This window comes from Centrocercus urophasianus, unplaced genomic scaffold (assembly GCF_019232065.1).
Source record: "Centrocercus urophasianus isolate 14NV4802_14NV808 unplaced genomic scaffold, USGS_Curo_1.0 seq_15, whole genome shotgun sequence".
Lineage (NCBI taxonomy): Eukaryota > Metazoa > Chordata > Aves > Galliformes > Phasianidae > Centrocercus > Centrocercus urophasianus.
The window spans coordinates 1,644,244-1,669,778 of record NW_024884697.1 but is presented as its reverse complement, the minus strand read 5'-3'; the positions used below and the strand labels follow the sequence as shown (position 1 = coordinate 1,669,778).

Genomic DNA, 25,535 nt, shown 5'->3' with positions numbered 1-25,535 from the left:
CATTTGCGACACATACGAGTCACTCTGCCTGCAGCTACCCTGCATTTAACAACTCAAAATAACTCATTAGCTTGTTTGCTTTCTTCATGTGAGCAATCTGGCCTTAGTGTGGCCAGAAAGCATAGAAAATTGCGTTTGCAATAGAAAACAGTGTTGCTCTTTAGAAAATGATCGATTTCAAGGCCAGATGATAATCATCTGCTCAGACCCACTGCTTAGCATGCACTGGAGGGGCTAAGCCTCTGAGCTTTCAGCCTGGGGCAGGGTGATGCTGAGAGCTCTGTGCTGCTTTCTAATGCCTAACACTGCTTTCTGCTCTCTCATTGCTGCTCTTACTGTCACTGAAGGATGTCAGGTGCCAAGAAGCACGTTCTCCCAAAAGCGGATGGGCTGGAGCTGTGGCTGGATGTGCGTGCCCACTTACTCCTGTTTCACTCATGCCAGCTCTGCTCCTCCCACCTTATTAACTGCTGTGATAAGGGAACCTGAAACTATATTGCTGCTGGCAGGACTCTTTATCTAGATGAGAAGATGTTTTGGGTTGTTTTTTCTCTATCTGTATCTTCCTATATATTAATTATCATTAAGCATAAGAATATTATTATTATTGCCAACTACATCATCAGTGCTATTGGCCAAACAGCTGCTCATTTAGCAGTTTCCTGTCAGTGTGGACAAGACTGTGTTCAGCCCTTCTGTTAGGGCTGCACATGCTTTCTGGCCCTCAGCATTACTCAGAATATCAAAATTATCTATAGCAGCAAAGCCCTGGATGCAGAATTGCAGGCTTTAGTTAGATCCCCTCCACACACTGCTCTGTACCTCTCAGCTGTCAGAGCTGCAATAAAATCTGTGCACTCCAGTTTATCTGTCATGATTTCAATACACAGGTACAAATCCCTGCCTCTGAGCATGGAAGCAACATTCATCCCCACAGCAGAACAAACTATTTGCCACCCATACCCAGCCTGAGACCCAAACCTAATGGGCTCTGTGATCACCCTCCAGCACCAGACAGATCAATGGGTTTGGCTGTCAGTCCCAATAGTCCCATCTCCTCTGCCCTGGCTCCCTGCCTGGCCTGATCCTCACCCTTGCACACACTGCTGACTCACAGCATCTCCAAAATCACCTTGGGTCCCTTCTTCATGATATATATGACCTGTTCTTTACTGCTGCTGGTGTTGGCAGATCATTTCATTATTCTAACTGCCTTACATGAGCAGGAATCTTGCTGCAGTTTCTGTCAGGAGTCCCCTCCTCCCCTACACAAATGCACACACATATACACACTTAACTTTAATCCCTGACCTCTTATTTCTGCCTCTGTTATTGCTGTGAATTGCTTCTTGGCATTCATCCATTCCCTCTCCTTTTGGTTCCTCCTCTCCTGCGCCGACTTTTATAGACTCCATCATTTTCCACTCAAGCCCCTTTCACTGAAGGTCACCAAGGGCAAATTCTGGCTGATCGTCACACACAATGCAGTCCCAGCCCTGAGCCAGACACCTCAGCAATGCCCCGAGCAGACTGTTCTGCAGCCTTTCATACAGTTCTACAGGTGCTGTATTGGATCTGCTTCTGGATCCAGCCGCAGATATCTCACTGCCCTCATGCCCTTCCTCCAAGTTTTGAACAGAAGCTGATTTTGGCCCCAGAGGTATCCTTGTTTGAGGCTGTGTGCCCCAGAGCTGTCTTAAAATGCAAGTGAAGCTGGTGTAGCCCTTTCCACCCTCCAAGCACAGTATCTCACAAGGAAACAAAAAAGCAAGAATTCATAAACAGAGGGATCTTTCCTTAAAATGTTAGTGCTGGAAATGTCAGAGCAGCACCTCCCAGCCCTGCTGCTGGTGTAGGGATGCTGGTAGGAGAAGGAAGCAGTCAGGGTGAGATGGATGCAGCCCATTGAACGGAGGATGCTTTATCCCCTTTCCTGTTCCCACATGATGAGAAATTAATTCTGCTTGGGCTGTGACACTCAGCAAGAAGACATGCATTATCCAAGCCTTCACCGCCCAGAGAAGAGCTTGGAATAAATCTGAGCAGCCTGAACACTGATGACAACACCACCTTGTGCTTTTGGTACTTTCTTTTCCAGAAGGTTTGGCAGGATGTGCCTTGCATAGGCCAAACTGTGCAGAAAAGCAGGATGACTACTGGAGATTTTAAGTCCCCAAGGCTGGAGCAGTAGAGCTTTCACAAGCCAGGAGAGTTTGCATTAATTTACTCAGTCTCTTCCACCTTCTGAGCATTCCTGACACTTTGCCTTTCCCGAGCACCTGGAGAGGTGGCACTTGCCACAGCAAAGTGCTTGGGTTGAGCTCAACTGTGTCCCCTCTCCCACAAGCCATGGGTCTTTCAGAGCCCATTGTGCACTCACATACCCAGGTCCATATCAGCAGCTTTGGGCCGGTGGGAACAGGGCACATTCTTGAAGATGGCATCGAGGATCTTCTCCTTGACTTGTGTGATGGTGTCACAGTTCAGGATCTTCACAGGGATCTCGGAGCTGTTCACGTTGTCAGGGTTCACACAGCTCAGGACCTGGGAAAGAGGCAGTGAGACCAACTATACAGTGCCACAACAGTGCCAGTATCCTGTGATCAACCCTTCACACCCACCTTCTCGCAGGTCTTTCAAAATAACACTCATCCAGATGCTACCAGACAACACAACCAGTCCCTGGCTGGATCTGAACTGGTATCCAGACCTTTCCTTGGCCTCTGACCCATTCCCTGTTCCTTAGAGATCTGGCAAGGTGTCTAAGTATTGTAGCAACCTCCTTACATTCCCATCTGACTTTGACAGTACAGGTAAAAGTAATCTTTTGTCTCTCCGCTTTAACTTTGTCCATCTTCTGCATAGGATGGACCAGGACCCTTCTCATGCTATTAATTTGAAATGTAGGGCTTCTTAAAAAGATATACAAAACAACAGCGACTAAAAAACCTTGCTGCTTTCACATAAAGAATAAGAAAATTCATTCAACTCGAGAGGCCTCTGGTTACTCTGAAGGAGAATATAATTTTCCCTGAAGATCGTGTCCAAGAATAAATGCAAAGCATATGAAGTGGGGAGGGATGGATGCTTTAAACAAACACAGGATCTAACAGTAATTTGTCCACTGACTCTCAGCCATGTCTATGTCAAGTGTTCTGCTCTCGTTACAGAAGTGTGAAGTCCATAAACCTTTAGAAACTTAGCACACCTTTGCACTTGGAAGCAGTGTTCGCTGGAGTTTCTGGCTGTATAGAGTCATTAAATGTTGCTTTGCAACTTTTATATGTGCGGGCATGTTATTTTTGGTGACTTTGACAAATTTTACCTTGACCATAAATTCCTCTCTGTAGTATACAAGAGATACTGGACCCTATATCGCATTCCATCTAATCTACCAAGATTCAGTGAGATCTAAATGTGGCTTGAAACTGGGTGAAATTGTATCAGTATAATTATATATTGGCTCAACAGGCTCCCTTTGGTGCTATTATACTTAACTAAGAGGGACTTGTGAAGATATTGCTTACAAAGAGCTCTGTGATCTTTCCGGATGAAAGGGTAGATATAAATATGAGATATTGATTACATCATAATGCTATTATTTATGTGCCACATTCAGGAGTATTGAAGAAGCATCGATTCAGATAATAATGACAACGGCACAGTTGTATAATTCTGAGGCATCTTTCATCTCAAATGATCACAGAGTTATACATAAAAAGCGGTGCTGAAATGCATCCAGTGTTGAGGTTATTAGTTGTCCCCTTCCTGCTACACATTTGTAGGGAAATGACATGGTAATACAGGCTAGATCAGCTCTTTTGGAAATCCTAGAGGGGTCCACATGCCCATGGAGATGAAGTTACTCTGCAGGTCTCATTGGCGTGAGCTCACTTAAACTGGATAGAGCTGATATCAGTCACAGCAAGCTCTACAGAGTGATTCAGCACCAATGTAAACATCTTCAGTTGCCTTCAGGAATGCAACTCACGCACTGAGATCTGTGTCAGCACAGCAAAATGAGGGTGCTAGTCAAGAGGTCAACACAGAAAGATATGGGACTGGGAGCAAGGAAAATAGTCACCTCTGAGCCCTGCTCTCACACTGACTTTTTAATAGAATCATAGGGTTGGAAGGGATCTTAAAGATTATCTAGTTTCAACTCCCCTGCCATGGTCAGGGTTGACCTTGGGCTATAATATCTCACTGGATTTGTGTTTATTGACCTTCTTTCTATACCTTGGGCTTTTTATCTGTCAGCCCTCCCAGCCATGAACTGTCTCTAAGTGTGTGTATATATATATACATATATATATACATATATATACATATATATATATATATATAAATTCTCATACACATATATGCAATGCTTAGCACAACTTAGCCCTCATCTCCTCTGGGGATTACTGGCATTTAAATTACAAACACACAGCTTGTGGTTACCCATATAGGGACCCTCATCCTGAGCTCTCTGTATTGTTTGGGTGCTTCATCCTGAGACCAGGACATCACTACAGTTTTGGTATTCTAGATTAGTCTGAAGAAGGTCCAAGGGGTACAGTATGTCTTGGCAAGATAGCAAGGAGAAGGATGCCCAAAGAGACCAAGCACGGGGGAACCCTTTGGTATCTCATTTCTGGCTTCTCCCTGCCACCAAAACCCCTTGAAAGGCTTTAACCAAACATAGCTCAAAACATATTTAACCGCCCTGGGCTACATTGTCAGGATGGATGATCTGATTAGGCTCTAAACTCTGCCAAGGTGTGCAAGGGCCATGCAGAGCATGCCATTGCTCAATACACGTTGGGCAGCTCCTGCCTGCCAGCTCCGAGAACTCATTATCCAATGCTCTTGACAGCTTCCGACACACATCGAGGCCTTTGCTCCTCTGCATTATTTGTGTCAAGAGAAATGAAGCTGATGTAAGAGATGGATGGTCCTTCATCTCCCAGTGAGAGCAGAGCTTTGGCAGCAGGGAGGGAGGTTTGTGCAGAGAGACTCTGGTGTGGTGAAAGGCTAAAAAAAGCCATTGATTCTGGCAAAGGCAGATGGCAGGCAGCAGGAATGAAATCTTCTTGTCTGCCATAGATGGAATAATCCAGCTAGGCTTTTAATAACGCTGCAGACCACAGATGATGTTAACTGACTATTAGCAAAGACATTAACACCAGAGGGTGTTTCTCTGAGTTTATACATCTTGGGAGAAGACCTACTGGGTAGCTGATGCACATTTATGCTAGCAAATATCATCTGTAGCTACCTTAGTGTCACCTGGGCTGTCCCAGTTCATTGCAGGTGAGTTAGACTAGATGATCTTTAAAGGTCCCTTCCAATTAATCTATGGTATCTGGAGTACTTTGTCCAGGTCTGGAGCCCTCAGTACAAGAAAGACAGGGAGAGGGTCCAGAGGAGAGCCATGAAGATGATCAGGGGACTGGAGCACCTCCCCTACAAAGTCAGGCTGAGGGAGCTGGGCTTGTTCAGCCTGGAGAAGAGAAGGCTGCTGGGTGACCTCACTGCAGCCTTTCAGTTACTAAAGGGAGCCTACAAACAGGAGGGGAGTCAACCCCTTTGCAAGGGTAGATAACTGCAGGACAAGGGGAAATGGTTTTAAGTTGAGGGAGGGAAGATTTAGGTCAGATGTCAGGAGGAAATTCTTTACTGAGAGAGTGGAGAGGTGCTGGAACAGCTGCCCAGAGAGGTTGTGGATGCCCCGTCCATCCCTGGAGGTGTTAAGACTGGATGGGGCCCTGGGCAGCCTGGTCTGGTATTAAATGTGGAGGGTGGTGGCCCTGCATGTAGCAAGGGGGGTGGAGATTCATGATCCTTGAGGTCCCTTCCAACCCTGGCCATTCTGTGATTCCATGATTCTATGGGCTGAAAAATCTCCTGCATGTACACAAATTGTTCTAGAGTGCAAAGACTCAGCTCACCATGGGCTGCTTCCTTGGAGAACTATAGGATTTTGCACAGAGAAAATTGCAGCTATCTGGTCTGGAAATAAATCAGACCCAAACTATAAAAATTTAATGAACGAGGTACACATTGTAAAATCAGTAATTCCAGATGTTTGAAACTGTTCTGTCTCCTTTTGTCTCCTCTGATAAGTCAGTTTCTTGGGATCTGCTTTTCGCTCAAACCATATTTGAAACCAAGACTTAAAATAATGGTCACGATTAATAAAAGCTAAAGAATAATGCTTCCAAAAGAATACTTGTCATTGTGGAATAATGGCAATAAACAGATTGTTTCTAGGTGTGACTCAACTCCATCCAGCAGTCATGAAACAGAACCCAATGAATTTCAGCCACAAACACTACAGACTCATGGCAGTGACCAGATGCTTTACAGAGAGAACAGGAGACATTCAGTGAATTCCTATATTACAAATACTGAATCTCCTATACTAAAAAGCACTGAATCAATTCTTGCTTAATTTCATTACTGTATCTTTTTTGACAAAAGATAACAGAATAATGTCTGCTCAAAATAGGTAGAGGAAGAACAAAATGTAACAGAAGTAAGAAGAAACAAAGGAAGAACAATCTTATTTATATTCTATTTCTTCTTAATCTTCTTCACCGAAGCTGATCTCTGTAAATCTGCTAAGATTCCTATCGGGTTATATTTGTCTGCTCTTGAAATGTAAGAGGGAGAGCTGATTAACATCAAACAACACAAAGCAAATGGAAGAGAGCTTTGTTCGGGCTGATGTATAATTACTACCCTTTGCTGGCTGAGTTATATCAAGCCTAAACAGATCGGATGGATTTCCTTTGGTGAAAGTGATCATTCTGTGCCTGATTTTTTTTTCTTTTACTCATTCTCTCCAGGATCAGGTCTCCAAATTACTAGACAACTACACATAATGGAAAAGAAGCACTGCTCTGGTGAGTTAATAGGGAAGTTTTAGAATGCAAAAGTAAACTGTAGTCTTATTTAAAAGTAAAGTTTACCCATTCATTAACTCATTAGACTTGAATTGAACTGAAGTTAGGCAGTCAGGGAAGAACAGACTTCTGTAGAGTCAGCCCACCTATGCTAAGATCTAATGCAGGCAAAGGAGCTATTACTGACTGGATACAGCTCTCTAAGCAAGTTAAATAAAAGCAAAATGAACATCCCACAGTTGAAGGTGTGCGTAAAATCAGCTGCTAAGTTCAAAACATCTTCTGATCATAGAATCATAGAATGGCTTGGGTTGGAAAAGACAGGAAAGATCATCTAATTCAACCCTCTGCTGCAGGAAGGGTTGATCATCTTAAAACCTGGCGTGTTCTAAGAACAAACTTCTGGGAAAGAAAGGAATTAAAGGAGAGTTGAGCACTCAGAAAGTTTCCTTCATCCTGCAGAGGCTTAGAGGAATTAGTGTATCCAGGAAAAAAGTGAAGACCTACAAATATTTACATTAAGAAGAGGTGCTTAGTGTTCTTCATCCTTAATTGATGCTCTTTAATCATACAGAAAAAGGATGTGATCTCATATAGAAGCCAAGGTTGGATGTATCTAGCTTAGGAATAAACAGTCTATCTTTCACCATGCAATCATGAAGCAAATGACTCAGTGACAGGAAATAATTCTATTTCCCTTTAAATCAAGTTCATTTGTCTTTTTGTTGAGCTTGCTTAAAAGGAATGTTGAACTGACTCTGAAGAAGACCTGATAGGTCCCTGCTCTGTGTTACTATAACATCTTCCTCAATCCCAAAATCACGGAATCACAGAATTGCAGGGATTGGAAGGGACCTCAAGAGAAGATGGAGTCCAACCTTCATGTTAAAGCAGGTACCTACAATAGGCCACACAAGTAGGTGTCCAGATGGGTGCTGAATATCTCCATAGGATTTCACACAACAGACAATGCCCATGGGGAAATCAAGATGGTCTGGACATGAGATACAACACAGTGGAATTAAATTGGAAGTAGTTGTCATTGCAAACATGCTTTGCAAGAAAACTCTTCAGCAACAAAACTTCATTGTGTTAGGGAATGCAACTGTTATGCTGCTGGGTTGCAAGAAAAAAAAGACCCAGAAAGTCAATGTGTTCTTCATTAGCTTCTTTCTTCTAAATGCCCTTTTGCTAGAAAAAGGTGAACAAGCTCACAGTAGTGCTCAGAGTACTTACCAGTGTTTTGTAATCAATCTGCTGTCGGATAAGCTTGTCCTCACTCAGTGAGTACCGGGCCTCCCCAGTGATTGAGTCAATGGGACCCTTTTCCATCTGCTGCTTGATGGCACAGAAGAGGGAGAACAGAGGTTCACCAGCACACTCCTGCAAGGGTGAGAGATGACAATCAGGTGAGCAAGAAAAAGCATAGATGAAAATCTGGATGCCAAGCCCACATGATATCTCAGTGATTGCTGCTGCCTGCCATCCCCAGCCACTCAAGGCAGATGCTTCATTGGGAGTCACCCTCACTGGGTGAATCACCGTGTGATTCCACATCAAAAAATATAAAGGCAGTTTGAATGACTGCTGCTGGGCCACACCTTTGCAACGGAGCAGGTGGAGGATGGGTCCTGAAAGACTTGGAGACAGGACTGGCAGGAGATAGCACCACTGGTGCCTCATCCCAGGTGTCTGGACAGTGGCTGCAGTCTCCCTGAGCACTCCTGTACTGAAGGCAAGCAATGCTGCTTGGGCAGGAGCAGCTTAATGACTGAGGGGAGGGCTGCCCCAGAACAATGGTGCCCCCTGTTCTGTGCAATTGCATCAGTGATGTCAAGTGCAACAAGCACCCCACAGGCAGCCAAGGAACCTCTTCACCAATGTCTCCTTCCCTTCATTCACTCTCCACCCTTCTTCCCACACCTATCCTCTCTTGCTGTGCCCTCCCTCTGCACATTTCTTGCCATGCATCCCTCCTTGTGCTTTCTTCTGTCCTTCCCTTCTCTCTCATGCCTTTGTTGTTTCTTCCCTCATTCCCACATTGCCCTCCTCTCCAGCGGTGCAATCCGAACTCAGTGAGCGAGGTCATTTTCCTCTGGTGTAAATCCAGGCAAGAACAAGTTAATAATATGAAGTAAAGTGGCCCCTTTCTCAGTTCCTACACCTGTCTCCCACTTAATTAGCTTATCTGCCAGGAGCATATTGCTTCTGTGTGCCTGTCTCATGCACTTATCAGGCCACTGTTCAGGCTAAGGCAGGAAGACAAGTAGCTGAGTGGGTGGAAAGACTTATAAAAGCAGTGCTTTAGAGAGTCACCTCCTTGTACCCTTTCCTTTCAGCTGCAAGAGGGAATCTGATACTAGTCACTGAAATTACCTTGCAGGGACCTTCAAAACTCTCCCATGCATTCAGCCTTTGACAGGTTGTGCCTGGGGGTTGGAAAGGCTCAGAGGAATGGGATGGTTTGTAAAGCTTTGAATTTCCAAGCAGAGGTTAGTTATCTTGTCCAAATGACATAATGTGAGATGTAAGGAGATCTGGCAACTGCACTGAGAGTCAAGGGAAGGTGAAAAGGCATTTCTCTCCAAAAGGCGGCTGTAAGTATGGGACCCCAGCAATTAGCACGCCTAAAAGCTCAGTGTGGGTCCTCATGAGGACATGTCACCACCCAGCCATTAATGATGAGACTCAAAGGCTGAAGGCCTTTTTTTTTTTTAATTATTATTACATAACTCCTGACGGAGACCTTCCAGCAGGAATAAGAGGGCTCAGAGTGCATCTCGAGTAATTTCACTCATTCATTGATCACTGTCATTCAAAGCCAATGCTACCCCAACTACACCTTGCCAAGAAGCAATGCATTAAAGCAGCTGCTCACCCAGGAGCGTTACTTATCTTACCTTGAGAAACTTGTACAGAAGAAAGGTGAACCAATTGGTGAGCATTTTCTCAGCTACAGACTCTGTCCTAAAATCAGACCGGGACAAAAAAAAAATTGGAAATAGTTAGTCATGTTAGTCTAAGGTCTGGTTAAGAGATTGTTTTGTACGTCTTACTGTCCAGATCACCAAGCCCCATGGAAAATCAGGCAAAATACCATCAGGATTAAGCACATCCTAGTGTCTCTGCTTTAACTTTGGATTTAGGAAACCTTCTAGAAAACCCTTACTGACCTTGTGATTCTCCAGTGACTAGGAAAGTCCCTATATGCTTTTCTGCATTTTCTCCATCAACGAAAGAGAAGAATCTCAGAGATGCTCAGGGAGGATAAATCCATCAAATATGAGGAGCTCCCAGTTAGGCTGTACAGATGAGTAGGTCATATAAGTACTTAAGGCAGATCTAAATCTCTAGAGAATACTTATCTGGTAGTGATTATCTCCCTGGCATTTGAGAGTAATTATAATCTTCAGTGTGTCAATGTGGTGCATTCACAGAGTAATTCCTGTAGCCCTTGAACTCTATTTTCAACCAAACAAAAATCAATCTTGTGACTTCAGAGTGAACTTTTCCTACAGATTAACTAATTTGTACTGGTTAACTGAGTTTGGACACCAGGAGCACAGGATAAGATTGTGTTGCTTCCGATGCACAAACTTTTTGCACGATGATTTTGCTCAAGAAGAAAGAATGAGTCCCTGCTAGAATAAGTAAACGTGGGTCTTGCTAGACCTGGCCATCACCAAGGCAATTCAAAAGTTTCTTGCTTAGGGCTATAGGTTGCTTTTTAGGTTCCTCCATCTTTCAGCATAAAGTTAATCTCATTTCTTCTGTCTACAGTGATCACTGCTGTGTCTCTCTCTAGAGACTGCATCTGTCAAACCCAACCTGCTTGCCCAGTACTCCCCTCAGTCAGTGTCATCTAACCACTGTTCTCCATTGGTTATGGCATCAACCTCAAGTTAAGCACTCTGAGCTCCCCACAGGGGATGTGACGCTGACATCACTGGGACCCATCACATACTGCAAACTTAGCATTAATGACAAAAGGACTGAAATCCTGTCATGTTGTTTCCTGGGTAACTTTGATCTCTTTGGGTCAGTGTATGTCTTTTGGGATGTACACTGGACACAGGCAAGCTGGAAAATCATTCCAACCAACTCTTTCCTCCTGCCTGACAGCCCACAAGCCAATCCTGCAGGAGGGTCTTGAAAGATTTCTTTCCATCCTCACAGTCAAAGGGAGGAAATGGAAAGAGAAACATAAGTTTAATTCAGCTGCTCCAAATAACTGTCAGCAAATCTTGCACCAATATCTGAATACCAAGGAATGGAGCCAATCATATGTTCACATGTGGCCTTCCAAAGGCCAAAGTACATTCTCAACAAATAGGATTAGAGTTAGAAAAGAACTGGAAGAAGGTGAAAAGGGAAAAATGGGGGACTTGGGAGAAGACAGGAATGAACAATCAGAGAAGACAAAGAGATAGAGAGAGGGGAAAAGAAAGGAGAAGAAAAATGAAGGGACAACTGGAAGAAGGCAGTGACAACAAACATGAGAGGAGAAGCATAGAGAGGAAGATTGAGAACAGCTAGAGGGAGGTTGCCAGCCAGGCTGTAGGACTCAGGGAGCCAAATAATGCTGAAGTGAAGACCATTTTCTGCCCCTGGTGTTGCTACTCTGAATGCCAGGAAATGCCTACTGCTCCTCCTTTTGTTGGTACTTCATGATGGGCTGTGTGCCAGAAGAAAACTCTCCCAGCAGGCACTACAGACCTTTCCCCTGCCTGAGCCATCCATTATAATCAGCTCAAACACAACTCTGAGCAGTGGCAAAGGCCCTTTTTTTACTGAAAGTCCTGACTTCAAGCAAAATGGTTGGTTCAGACCACAGAAAGAAGATTAATATGATCCTAAAAGGAGAAAATGCAGCCTTTCCCTAAGCAAGGAGACTACATTAACCACAGAGCAGCACATTCAAGGTTTTCCACACAACCCTGGTGATTAGACTGTGGAGCACAAACCCAAATGAAACCATTTCTGTTGTCCTGCTCAGCTCTGCCTTCTGGATTCAACTGGCTCCAAAAGCCAACGATCAGGAAAAGACAGGAGATCACACAGTGCAGCTGAAGAAGACCACATATGCATGTAACTCAGAAACATGAAGCACAGCAGATTTGTCCACTTCTCAGGCATGATAAGGCAACTTCCAATTTATTCACCATGCAGTCCAAGTATATTACACAGCCTGTTCTATGTCATATACTTGTTGGTCTAGCACAAGTCCAAAATAAGGCTTATGAAATGTGACCTCTTGCTGCTCTTATGAAGTTTTCTGAAGATTCACATTAAAATCCACAGATAATGCAATAGTAGTAAAAGTTTCAATCCCTGACTGAAGGCAGAGAGCAGCAAAGCAGTAAAGGAAAGCAAAACCTTCACTCATCCCTACCTGCCTTATTAATCTTTCCCTGCAAACAGCTTCATGCCAGCTCTACAGGGTCAGGTGAGCTGTGACTATATACAATTTCATACTCTGCTGCATGAACCAAGATCAAGCAAATTCATCATTTTCATCCAAAATGGAACTGCATGCTTGTGTTAGAGGGTTGCAGGTTGCGCAGCCCTGGATATCTTTACCTTCGGAGCAGCAGTTTGGGGTGGTTCTTGCTCTCCAGATTTTTGTCTATGAGGTCAGCCAAGAGCTGCTTGAGGACATCAGTAGCATACTCCAGCTTGCTCTGTAACACTGTCATGATCAGTGAGGCCACGTTGCCACGATCGCGCATGGAGAAGCTGCGCTGGGACTCCAGTGTGCGGATGAAGGATAGCAGGAAAACCTTGTTGTTGATGAGCTGTGCAAAGAGCTTGAGGCCTTTCTCCACCCGTTCTTGCCTATAGCCAGGGACCTGCATAAGAAAAAAACCAGTTTATACCTTTCTTTCACTGCCCACTTGCAGGAAATTCCCAAACAAGTCATATACCCTTTGCTAATTCTCTGCTCTCGGCCCTCCATTTCTTCCAGCTATATAATTCAACAAGTAGAAATCAGATCTGAGATACAGAGAAGGAAAAGCTGCCTCCAACAGCAAAGAAAATTAAAAAGAAAGTTTGCATTTTGGAGTATAGTTCTTTAAGAAGGAAGAGAGTCATTTTATAGGAAGACAGACATACATTCCAACCACAGCCAGGTGGTTATTTTCAAGCTCTGCTCCTCTCTCTCTGAACAGTACATCCAGAGGAAATTGCTGATGCCTGGATGTGGTATCATAGCATAGCATACTGTATTCTTACTGCTGTCAGACTGAAGTCTCACTCTATCCACCTTTAACATCTCTTTTTAATCCCTGCAAGAAACCTGCCTAAAGAGAAAAACAGTCTGAGTCAATGTTGGAAAGCCTGGGGTTACATGGGTCTCCTTTTGGTCTGGACCTATGTAGGTTTCCTTATCTCCTCATCTCAGCAAACAACCAGATATCAGCTGCATTTCAGGAGCTGCCTAACCACAGGGAATGTGCAGTATGGGGAGCACAAGGCATGGGTCTGGGGCTCTGCTTAGTGAGCTGGCGGAGAAAGAAGTAAAGTAATGGGAAAAAGAGGTCCAGGTGTCATGTTTTGAGGAGATGAAGAGATGCAGCGAGACAGAAGCTGAGGTGGTGAGCATGGAGCTGGGTCTTGGTCTGAAGAACTAGATCACAGAATGAATAAGGTTGGAGAAAAACACTGAAAGACTATGTAGTCCAACATCAACCCATCACCACCATGCCCACTGAACCATAGACAAAAGAAAGTGTGAGAGGGCACAGAGCTGGAACCTATTTTCAATGTCCTAAGGCAGTAGGACCCTGGGGCTTGGGAGGTGGGATCATTTAGAGACAGGTAATTGGTAAGATGATACGTATTTCTCATTTGTGAAAGGCTGGTGAACTAGGTTTGGTGTAGAACAATTTAGGACCTCAACACTGAACCCTGGATGCCACAGTCTATAGTGGGCATTATCCTTTCCTGCCTCTCTGTGTCTGGATCAAAATAAAGCCACACTGGGTATACTTCATCCTTTTATATGCTACACCAGTGCATCCTAAATGAGAACCTCAAACTCATTCCTTCATGTTTCTTTCATCTCTTCAAAAAACATTCCTGGAAGCTGCAGACTCACAACTCAGAGCAACACGTGCCACTGCTGTAAGACTGTATTAACTGCCTCGTTTGGGCACTTTAATCCAAGTTAGCATGCTTAAATGACCAAGTAATGCAAGTCCCCATAAAGAATCATTACTTTTTTATTCTGGAAATTAGAGATCTCAACTGTTTTTGCAAACTGAAAATAAATTACTTACTAAATAGCTTGAGACAATCAACCAACCACTACCACTCATCCTGCTAATAATTATTTTTAATTCACTTGCTTGAACATTTAATATTGTCTATCCCCAGGTTACTATGTAGAATTAAAAAAAAAATAACAAGAGAAGTATTTTGTAACGCATCTGGAAGCAGCTAATTAGCAAATGAGCTGGAAATAAGTAAGGCCTCCTGCCTACAGGATCTCTGGGGCCTTTTCCCAGTAAGTACTGGCTCCATCTAGGTGCTACAGAGTAAGGAGCAGGATGGAAACTCCTTTCTTGTTTGCTGGTATTCAAAGACTTTGACACTGAAAGAACTGTAGAAACAACTGAGTGGATTAAGGGGGCAGAAACCCAAAGATGAAAAAAATAATTAAGATAGGAAGAGGAGATCATAGAATCATTGAACTGTTGGAGTTGGAATGGACCCTTAAAGGTCCAACTCCCTGCAATGAACAGAAACACCTGCAGCTAGATCAGGTTAAGTCCTGTTCAGACTGACCTGGAACCAAAAGTGACAGATTAAAACATTAACTCTGTGTTTCTCGATACGTATCTTCATATGAGAACATCCATGCTAAAAGCTCTGTAAGGTTCAGATACTCTTTGGTGGTCAGCTGGCTGAAGTTAATGAATACACACTTTGAAACCAGCTGTGGGTATGCTAAAAGTGCTTGCATGTGTGTACGAACATGGAGGAGAAATTCATCACTCCTCATCTTGTGTGCTCATTTGTTGAAGCTGTTGTATCCCAAAAGCAAATCTCTACAGTAACCAATGTGCTCTGCAGCTTCCTAGCCATTACCAAAAGTCCTCAATGCTTCCAGATCATTTTTTTAATGGTTCTCACCTTACAGTTTGATGAAGTTTGGCTCTCTTGAAGTACAGGAGCAAAAAGTAGCAGGAACCTCTGATTACACAGCCAGCCAAGCATGGAATTGCCTGTGCCAAATCCTATTCCTCCTCTCTGCCAACTAACTCAAGTCTTTGCCTCCAGGAAACTCTCTATGCCAGAGCCTCTCTGAGGCACAGAGTTTGCCAGAGACTTTGCAGAGTTCAGCCAAGGACCTTGCTGGCCTTGGACATGGTGTATGACCTGCTTCTCTGGCTCAAATATCACTAGAGCAGGTCCTGTCTATTTGCCAAGTCCTGAACCAGAATGGACAACGTCATCTGTAGATCTGTAAAACTTATGCTGCCAAGGAGGTAGTGCAGGCAGCATGCAGACACTAGCAGAGCTGGGCAACGTCTCACCATCCTCACACTGCTGCAGGATTGAGAGCTGGGATGCAGGGCACAGATGGGCAGGTCATGGGCAGACCGATGCTGTACATCTCTGACCCCACTGCAAACCACAGAGCACAGCAAAGGTGATTCTCCTTCAGAGAATGCAGACTGTAGTTATTGCCAGGAAAAAAAGGATGCTGGGTGGCATCAGCAATTGACAAAGCTGGTGTTATACACACAGGTATTCTGTTCTACTCTAAAACTTTTTTTCCTGGCCCTTGCATGGTCTAAAAAACAAATTCAAACAGGATGAAGACCAAGAGGGAGCTTAAAACAGCAAACTAATAATTCACTCAGATGTATGGTGCTCTTCTGAATAGATGACTGATCAAACAGAATTTAACATCTAATACAGTAAAAATCATCCTTTTCCAATCTAGACTGTAAATGAGGTACTGTTTTGTCCCTGGTAAGACACAGTATTGTAAGCCATCATGTCCCCTCCACTGTCACAACACATCTTGCAGTTGGGAATGCTGATACCTCCAGATCTCTCAGGACTGGGTGATCTTCAATGCCAGGGAAAAGCACCCTCATGGTGTAGGTTCGGTAATCGAGGAAAGGGATCCCTGCTCCATCCAGGTCACTTGTCAGCTCATGAATATCCGTCTGCAGCTCTGCAAAAGCTGACGCAAAAGCAAACAAAACATACATCAGTAACAGTTCAGATCTCTCTCATCATAACAGAAAAGACATTCAGCCTCACATGAATGAGACATAAATGGAGAGGCAACGAATGGAGAGGAAGAGGAAGGTAGACAAGAGCAGTCTCACTTTTCCCATCTTTCCCCAGGACAATGTGCCAGGGCTCTCTCTGGTCACTGAGCTAGCAAATGCACTTAACACAAGGTGGAGGAAGACTGGACTCAGAGAAAATGGGCAAAGTCAGATTAAACCTGGACTTGAACCAGGAGTTCAACACCCCTGCTGCTTGGTGATATTTTGGCTCAAAGCTTTGCAGCTGGATTCCTTTCTCCTGACACAATCACAGCCTTCTTTCCTCACCATACCTTCTTTGCACTCAAGTGCCACCCTGGACTCCAGGTTATCCATCTGCATCTGCAGGCGTTTGAGGGTCAAGTCACTCTCTCGGGACTTGCGCTTGTAGGCAATCAGCACGGCCACGATGAAGATGATGAGCAGGCCACCTGCCACTGCAATGCTGACAATAGCTGGCAAGCTGAGAGGGCTGTCTGGAGAGATGTAGACCATCCCTGGGGAGAATTCCATCCCTCCTACACGAGCCTGGAGGGAAGGCAGGATAAAATTGCATTGAAACTGTCAAACATGCAGGAGTACAGAGGAAGTCCATCATCATCCTAATTAAGGCTGTTATGCAAGTCAAACTTGCATGATAAACACATGAATGATGGCTTCTCAAGCTAAATAGAGTATGAAGTACTTGGATACAGAGTGGCTGAGCATCTGAAATCTCACTTGGACACAGCTCTGTTGGTAATGCCACCATAAAGCAGATTAACAGAGGATTTCTAATGAGAGAAGTCTTACCAGTACCAAAGCGCTGGCTATTTAAAATGCAGGGATCATTTGGGGGTTTCCTCCCCTGTCCTAAACAGCTATGCACTGTCTTGGTATCAGTCCCAGAATGCACACAAGATAGGTGATTCTTGGGGATGGTCTGATGGGCCCTAACTTTATTATGGGTTAGGGCACTGGGAATGCAGAAATTACAGGGTCTTAATTCACTTTTCAGTCTTCGAGTTGAGAAAACTGTATCTGGAAAGCAAAAGCCACAGAGCCTGGCCCATGTTCTTTGCAGCCTCTCCCCTAGCTGTTGTGTCACATGAGCTAAAGAACTTTGCATGCTTACCAGTGGGACAGGAAGCCAATCAGAGCTTTCTGCTCTCCATGCACTCCTGAAGGTTCTCAGGAATCTGGGACACGTGTCTTTGTGAGATCTTGCTTTTAATAGCGGGAAAGAAACCCTGCGGGTAGTACTGCTGTGTACCCAACAAAATATTATGCTGAAAAAAGTCTGTTGGGAGCCCATTTACACAACATGCACACCATTCCCAAAAGTAATCCCACAGGGTGCTACTTGTTCAAGGCTACTGCAAGAATGCTTGAGGCTATCTGTAAAACAGGGTAAGTTTGAGTGGCAGGCAGTGGGAAAAGTACTGCTGACTAGTCTGAGACATATAAGGAAAGTTTCTGATAGTGTGCTCTAGTATGGGAACATTCTGCTTATGGATCAGCATGAACCTAGGAAGATGCCACACAAGCAGTTTGAAGTATCATGATGTGGTGAGAGCCTCTTACCACCACAGGTCTTTCTGGGGGGCATGAATCTCTGTATTCCCATCATCTTCTGGAAATTATTTATAGCCTCAGTTGCAGCCTCTGAGTTCTGTTTCACACTAGCACCAGCTGTAGCCTGTTCCTCAGTGTGTCTTGTCTTGCCACCTAGCTCAAATCTTTTTATTTTGGTCAGACTAAAGGTGACAGTCTGGAATATACCATTTCCATCCACAAGGTCCTCTTATGCCCTGAATACCTCTAAGTATTTGGAGTTGGGCTCTTAAAACATAGAATCATAGAACATCTTGATTTGGAAGGGGCCCATAAGGATCACAGGGTCCATAACAATGTCCAAAACGAGAAACTAAACCAAACATAAGCTCATCTGACCAACTAATAGTGTTAGATGACAAGTTCTTTAGCATGAGATGGACACTTTGTAGAGCATCTTCACTGCGAAAAGAACAATCCATAGATTGAAAAGAAGAAAACCCATATAAGTCAAGGAAACAGAAGTTCCTGTTCTTCCTATCTATTCCGAGATGTAAGGTTAAATTCCACTTCATAAAGCTTGCAAAGGGTAGATGTTTGGTACTGGTATGTGGCAAGTCCAGCTAAGACAAACTTCCAAACTTGAACATTAATCTTCTCACTGGAAGCTGTTGCCTTTTGACACAGACCACAGTCTCAAGTCCTCCCAAGATGACAGCAAAATTGGCTCACTAGTTTGCACAATTTCCTTCCTGTCATGGTGGATCAATAAATGGAGTCATTATCATCATTTTCTGTTTCCTACAGTGGCCTTTTTCATCCAGACCTGGCAGTGAAAGGAGCCCTCTGATCGAATATCAGTCCAGAGTCAAACAATCCCAGCCCAAACCTCAGTGCAAGACTGTCCTCAAAACCCACAGAACAGCCTGGCTCCATGAGTGAGATTCCTCTCACTAACCTTTTAACATGCACACCTGAGTTAGATTCCTATGGGTAGGTGCCTAGCAAAGTTCCTGTCCAAAGTTGTTTTCAACATCGAGAAATCCTCACAGTCTGCCATGATCTAAGGGAATGTGTCTCTTGGAGAAGAAAGCCTGCAAAGCTGTACTACTATTTGTTAGCACTAAAATGAAACAGAAAAATATACTGAAATAACCCTACTTTATTTCTTAGGTCCTGCATTTTTTCCAAGGAATCAACTTCCAGGTAACCAAACTCTGTACCACTAAACAACAGCTTGGTCACTTGTTCGGCCTGTTAAGCTGGCACTTCTCCAAATGGCACTATGGTAGATACAAGTTTTTTCCAGCAAAGACATAGGGACCACCAGCAGTGGTTCAAGAGAGTTTCTTCAACTCCTGTTGTACAAAACTTGACTATAATAGTGTATTTCCTAGTGCAAGCTTGCATTAACAAAATGTGTCTGGCTTTGAGTGACGTGAACTGTGCTCTGAATATAAGAGTACACTTGACCATCTCTCCATTTACTATAGGAAGACATCGATGTAACTTTCTATCTGTAAATGCATACAGTGAATATGAGCAGTCCTCATGTCCTCCATCTCTATATCGCAGGCCTTCTCTACCATGGTTACACTTCCTTGTCAACGTTTCTTTCACTTGAAAAAGAGCTTCTCCCTAGGCTTTAAGCTATCTTTATCAACCACTGCTCTGCCCTTTTTGAGTGCCCATGTTGGTTTTTTCTTTAATTAATATATATTTTTTCAAGCATGTAACTCGGTGATTGCATAAAAGAAAGTTAAAGTAGAGCAAAAATATGCTGACACCTACATGTGTCACTGTCACTCTTCCTTCCCTTTGAAATAATCACAGTGTTCAGAGCCGTGGTCTCCTCTCAGATCTAGACCACTTCACTTTGCAGGAAAGACTTTGCTCAGCAGTTAGCTCAAGGTCACACAGGAAATCATCATCAGAAGCAGGGGAAGGACCTGAGAGAACTACCTGTCAGTTATCCAAACCATCAGAGTGACATCCATGTGAAACATGGGCAACAGAGCTGCTGTGACATGTTGGAGGAGGCATTTCCAAGCCCAGCTGTCCCCCTGGTAAGTTACAGATGCAAAGTCCATCCTTGGGCACTGGCCTCCATCACAGCTGAGCTTCTGTGTTTGGTTCCCAGCCCAGATCCTGTCAAAGGCTTGCCTGATTGCTGGCTTTAGACAAGGAAATCTGCCATTGCCCCTAACAGAGATGCTCATCAATAGGCTTCAATGCAATCACCTTCTCATTTTTTCCAACAGTATCTCTTGTTTGATCAGTGTCCTCAAAAAGGGATTATTTCTTTCTCTGAGGTTTCTCTTAAGCTGTCCCAAGCTGTGGGAACAGAGGAGTCTTCTCAATTAGCAAGGCCTGGCCAGATGTTCATCCTCCCTGATCCCCACGAGTTGATAATTGCTCACCTGACTTTGAGTTTTATCTCTCTAGGATCGTTTTTGTCCCTCTCTGACTAAACATATGTTTAATGAAATTCATGAAAATTACAGGCAACATATATTGCTCTGTTCCAAAGCTTTCATACTTACACAGAGAAAATCTCATGTTTGTTATTTTTCTTCTTGGACTGTATTAAAGTGCTTTACAATGAACTGAGAGCCACAGCATATGTGCATGACTGAAAGGGATTATCACCTCTATTTTCCATATGACAAAATTCAGAACAGAAAAGTAAAGTAGTCAATATGAGGGATCCAAGCAGCAGTCACAAATGGGACTCAACACAGTCACCATAAACTCTCAATTCTCTAAAAGACAATCCCTCTTTTTTTAAAGAGGAAGGCATTGTCTCTCCATGAAACTCACAAATCTCCTTACATTGAATTAAATAAGTATGTATCAGATTTGGGAGGGCAACAGAGAGCTGGAAAAAAGTTGATCGCGGGCAACGAGAAGCATTGATCATCTGTATGTCTGCTGTCAGCTATGTCTTGCTTCCACCCACAGCTTTGCACAACTCAGACTGAGTTTGCTGGTGTGCTGTTTATCAAGCAAGAGCACTGAGGCATGCAAATTACTGAGAGGAAAGTAAAGGAGTGAATAAATCAGTGGAGAGAGAAGGAAGCTCCTTCTGATGTAATCACTAGGTTCTTTTTCCACAGGTTCCAGGAAGGATATGCGAGATCATACTAAGTTGTATAGATGTCAAAATCTCAAAGTCACACCACAGTCCACATTCTGCACAAATTTTAGCCACCAGTATGTTGCTAAATTGCTGGAAACTGATACATTTAACGCAGTTTGTCATGTGGGGAATAAGTTACAAGTAAGAATTCACATGAGCATCTGGGGTTCACACCGGCTGCACAAAGAAAGAGAAAAATCATCCTAAAGTTTTATGATTCCGAAAGGTCCCCCACTGTCTGCAAAAATCTCCAAGTTACTCTTCCAGGATTGACTGACAGGGGTATTGCATTGAGAAGGGGCTCTGATATTTCTAGGTTCTACAGAAGGCAAATGGTGAAGGAAACACATTGCTGTACCCTTCCACCAAATCCATGGAAGAAAGGCTGAGTTTCAAGCATCACTTACCATCACCTTGTGCCTCCCAATGAGGTTTGGGGACTCGCACAGTAGTTGCACATCTGATACAGTCACCACACAGGGCTTCTCACCAACCAGAACCGTGTAGTTCAGCTTGGCATTCCCTCCTGCCACTGGTGGGATCAGGTTCTTGCCCTGGGTAGAAAGCAGTATCATGACTCAAAAAAATACATTACAAAGGAGTTTTCCTTCCATATCTGCTTCTATTACTCCAGTGTTAACATTGCACTTGGCATTCATAGTTCACAACTCACTTACTTAGTAAGTAAAAGCTGCTCAAAAATCCTACAAAAGACAGCATGAATACAGACTATTATCAGTCAAAGCTGCCTGTCCTGTTTCTTTCCCTCAAACTCCACACAAATCTTCCACAAGCAGAAAATGATCAGGCAGTACGGAAACACATTTCCAAACGTGCAAGCAGGTATTCTGCATGCATGCTCATTTATTTGCATATGAATCTCATACAACTGCTGATATGGAAATGTTCAAGCATATAATTTGTTCTTTGTGTTGCTATTCAGGTTAAAGACGTGATGGAGGACTGATGTGGGATTTTCCCAAGGGTGAAAGAAAAGTGTCTAAAAGACAAGAAATAGGCTGGGGTACAGCAAACAGCATTGGATGCAAATTTAGGCAGCAAACAAGTGGCTAAAGCAGTTTACATTTTTTAGTTATGGGTACTGGGAGATGCAGAGCAGTGAGTGGTGTGATGTTCACAAATGGTGATTGATGTGATGCAATATGACAGGTTTAATGAGTGGAGGAAATCTCTGGGACAATGTTGGGATGCCACTACAATTAGCAGGTTGTTGGCAGACACGAAATGGCAATAAGCAGCATGTGTCTGACCATCCTTATCCAGTTCTTGGTCCCCATCTCACCTTCAGTATGATTGGACTTCCTGGCTTCAACTCCAAGATCCCTGAGGGATTGAAAACCTCAAAGATAGGGTTTGGATAGTAGGTGAAATTGGTTTTGTTGAGGATCAGCAAGGATTGCACATTGTCGAGAATGAAGCCAAACTCCTCTGGACGCTCAGCTAGCTCAGACTGGTGATTGGGGTCAACAGCCAGCGCAGGAGCCTGGCAGGTCATCTCTGTGCTGTTCTGCACCTCACAGTTCTGGAGAGAGAAACCCAACACAAGAAGAGTTTATGGAAAATGTCTTCAGCTCTACTGGTAGGCTGATATTTTTCGATGAAATGCTCATCTACTCACAGAGGACACTGAGGAGCAGAAAAATTTTGCTACCAAGAGACAAGCTGGTGATCCACTGCATCAAAACATAACCCATTCCTACCAGGAATTTGAGACCGGGTACGACAGCTTGGACTGCAGCAGAAATTCTCTATGCAGAGAGTGGTGAGGCACTGAAACAGGTTGCCCAGAGAAGATGTGGATGCTCCATCCCTGGAGGTGTTAGGAGCCCAAGGTCAAGTTGAACAGGACCCTGATCAAGCAGGTGGCAAACCATGGGGCATGGGGTCTTTAACGTCCCTTCCAACATAAGCCATTCCATGACTCTATTAATTGGCCATCTCGTGCCTTTCTTAAAAGAAATCATACCCTCTTCTCTGAATGCAGAAAGAGGTTTCAGTCTCCACAGCTGTTAGGCAGCCTCTATCACCACCTGGGATATGTCTTCTCCTGCAGTTGCAGGTTAGTACCAATACTCACATTGACATGTTCCTTTCCACCATGCTTTGCCCGGATCTGAGGGTTCTGGATCAGGTCTAGGTGAGTTCCCCACACTGCAATGGGTGTGTTGCCACTAGAGAAAAAAGAAACAAAAGAAGAGCATAAAACCAGTTAATACATACCTGACTGAATGGACCAGTAGTGGGTGACTTGTATTCCTAAATGTTGTTTGCAAAGTGTCTGACCACATCTTATGGTACCAAAGGAAGGCAAACAAAACAAACAAGACTTTTTAATTCATTCATTTGGGGAAAAATATGTAAAAATGCATGCTTCCAGAAATTGTTCCATCAAGCAGCATCTGGGTGATCTTTTCTGTTAGGACTAAATAGCTACAAACTTTGGTGGTAAGAAGAGCAGAAAATCTAAAAGAAGCTTTTCAGAATGGTCCACAGATTATTCTATAATGTGTAAAGTTGTGATTTTAAGAAACCCTCAAAACATCTGTCCTGTGTAAGCAACTCTCGAGGATCCAGTGCTATCTTATTTGCATTCTGCATTTGTCTTGAATATTAAACGTGTTACAGAAAGCATCATTCTGAAAAAGGCAATGTCACCTCAGTGAACCACCTAATTCATTTCTGCCAGGGAGCCCTGATCTATAACACTGAGAAGAAACAGAGCCGATGTGTTCAGACTTGGTTTCCATTGGGTGACCTAAGCAGATACGGTCTGCAAATGGTGTAGAATCAGCACTCTACACCATGGTGTAGAATAGAGATTTGTAGTCATTGTGTCCTTTTGCTCAGCCAAGGTTTCATGTCCTGAGAGAACTCATTCACACAAGCCACAACCCCGCCTTTGGTAGATTTTACTGCTTTTGTAACATCTCTCAGGCCAGCTTAAGAAGAAAAAACAAACGGAGACCTTCTCATTCCATGTAATCAATGTCACCAGAAGGAAGGAGCTTTCAGAAACACTCTTCTTTCCATTCCCTTGCCTCTTCCATCTGCAGTCAACACCACTTTTAGGGGACTTTCAGGAGAGGGAGGAAGAAAACTTCAAAGGAATGGATCTGGGTTGTCTTTGAGCTCTGCATTGAGGGGAAGGGTTCACCATAAGGTTTGGCCAACTCAAATCAAGCACTGCTCAGCCAGATAGGCTCTCCCTTTTCATCACATGAGTGCCTGTAGAAGAGGCAATAGGGTGCAAGGTCAGAAGGGGGAAGAGCTATCTGAGAAAGTGAAAACTTCAGCTGTCAGGACTCCAGCATCCAAGACAGAATGAGGAAATGTCATCAATGGACAGCCCAGCCTCTGCTGCAGAGCTGAAGATTTCCCAGGGAGGAGGAGCACTCTCATCAGTTTTGACACCTGCCTCTGCAACCCTCCTTGGAAACTTTCCAGGCTTCAATTTATTTCCTGGAGCTCTTTCTTTACTGAGAATAGGAAGGAAAGACATGCAGAAATCTGTTGTATTTATATGAGATGGGGAAAAGAAAGCCTAGAATCCCTTTCCAGCTTCTAGGTAAACCTCTGCACGATGAAAGGTGAAAAAAGTGCATTATAAATGAGACTGGAGAAAACACCAGAGAATAGATAAACTGCAAGGAAGATGCCTGAGCTGGCCCACAGATCTCCCCTAGTTCTAATCTTTGTTTTCCAAGTTCCTCTATTGTGTATTCCATTATTAATCATATAGAGCATGTAAAAATGAATGCCAACATGCACCTCTGCTCAGCAGTGCAGTTATCAGGTTTCAGAGAGCTGGATGCAGCTAGCTGGGACTAAATCATAGAACCATAGAATCATTAAGGTTGGAGAAACCACTAAGATCACCTAATGCAACCACCGACCCATCACCATCACATCACTAAACCATGTTCCTCAGTGCCACATCTACCCTATTCTTGAACATCTCCAGCGACAGCAATTCCACCACCACCCTGGGCAGCCTGTTCCAGCCTGTACTTCAGCCCCTCTAGCTAATTCCACACTGATAACCAACAGGGCCAGGACATCAGTCATACATTGGCTGGTGGCCATTAATGCTTTTATAAGCTGTACACTCGCTTGGTTTAAATTGTCTTAACACTCTCCTAGGCAATGTCTGGTCATGGTTTGTGGTACAGCAAGGACCAGAGAATACTTCCAATAAACAGAATGGATGAAGCTATTCTGCCTTTCAAGGAAGAAAGATTATTTGATGTAAGGATGAGGGGTATCTCTACTTGCTGGCTTCTCGACCAAAAACAGACCTGAATTAAGTATTTACTAGTTTAAATATAACTTTGCTCAAGAAGCCTGTAAATCTAGACTCATCTTAAGAATAGGCGCAGGAAGGATAGCACAAGCAAGGCTACCCCAGTGCCATAAAAAATGTTTTTGCCAACTTTCCAAGACATGGAGACACTTATGTGACCATTCTTTTGACCACAAAGTGCAAGTCTTTAGCAATAGGTGATGGTGAAGCCATGAGCTCTACCAACAAGTGCTGTCACGGCAGCATCTTTCTGCAGGTGCTTCTGTGACACTTCTCTGAGAGGTTCCTTGTAGTCTTTCAAGCAATGCCTGTATGAACCACATCTGGCTTGTGAGCTTTGCAGAGTTCTCACTATCCAT

General features: G+C 43.8%; 1 protein-coding gene across 1 annotated transcript in view; it reads right to left on the bottom strand.

The window, feature by feature from the left end:
- The window catches only part of PLXNA4 (plexin A4), a 443,874-nt gene that overhangs the window by 35,983 nt on the left and 382,356 nt on the right, over positions 1-25,535 (bottom strand). The window contains exons 17-25 of the mRNA XM_042816033.1: positions 22,954-23,047; positions 22,159-22,398; positions 21,263-21,409; positions 16,477-16,711; positions 15,950-16,092; positions 12,474-12,742; positions 9,794-9,860; positions 8,130-8,276; positions 2,385-2,544 (exon numbers count right to left, since the gene is read on the bottom strand). Of these exons, the coding sequence (XP_042671967.1) occupies positions 2,385-2,544; positions 8,130-8,276; positions 9,794-9,860; positions 12,474-12,742; positions 15,950-16,092; positions 16,477-16,711; positions 21,263-21,409; positions 22,159-22,398; positions 22,954-23,047 (1,502 nt within the window). The remainder of the gene's footprint in view (positions 1-2,384; positions 2,545-8,129; positions 8,277-9,793; positions 9,861-12,473; positions 12,743-15,949; positions 16,093-16,476; positions 16,712-21,262; positions 21,410-22,158; positions 22,399-22,953; positions 23,048-25,535) is intronic.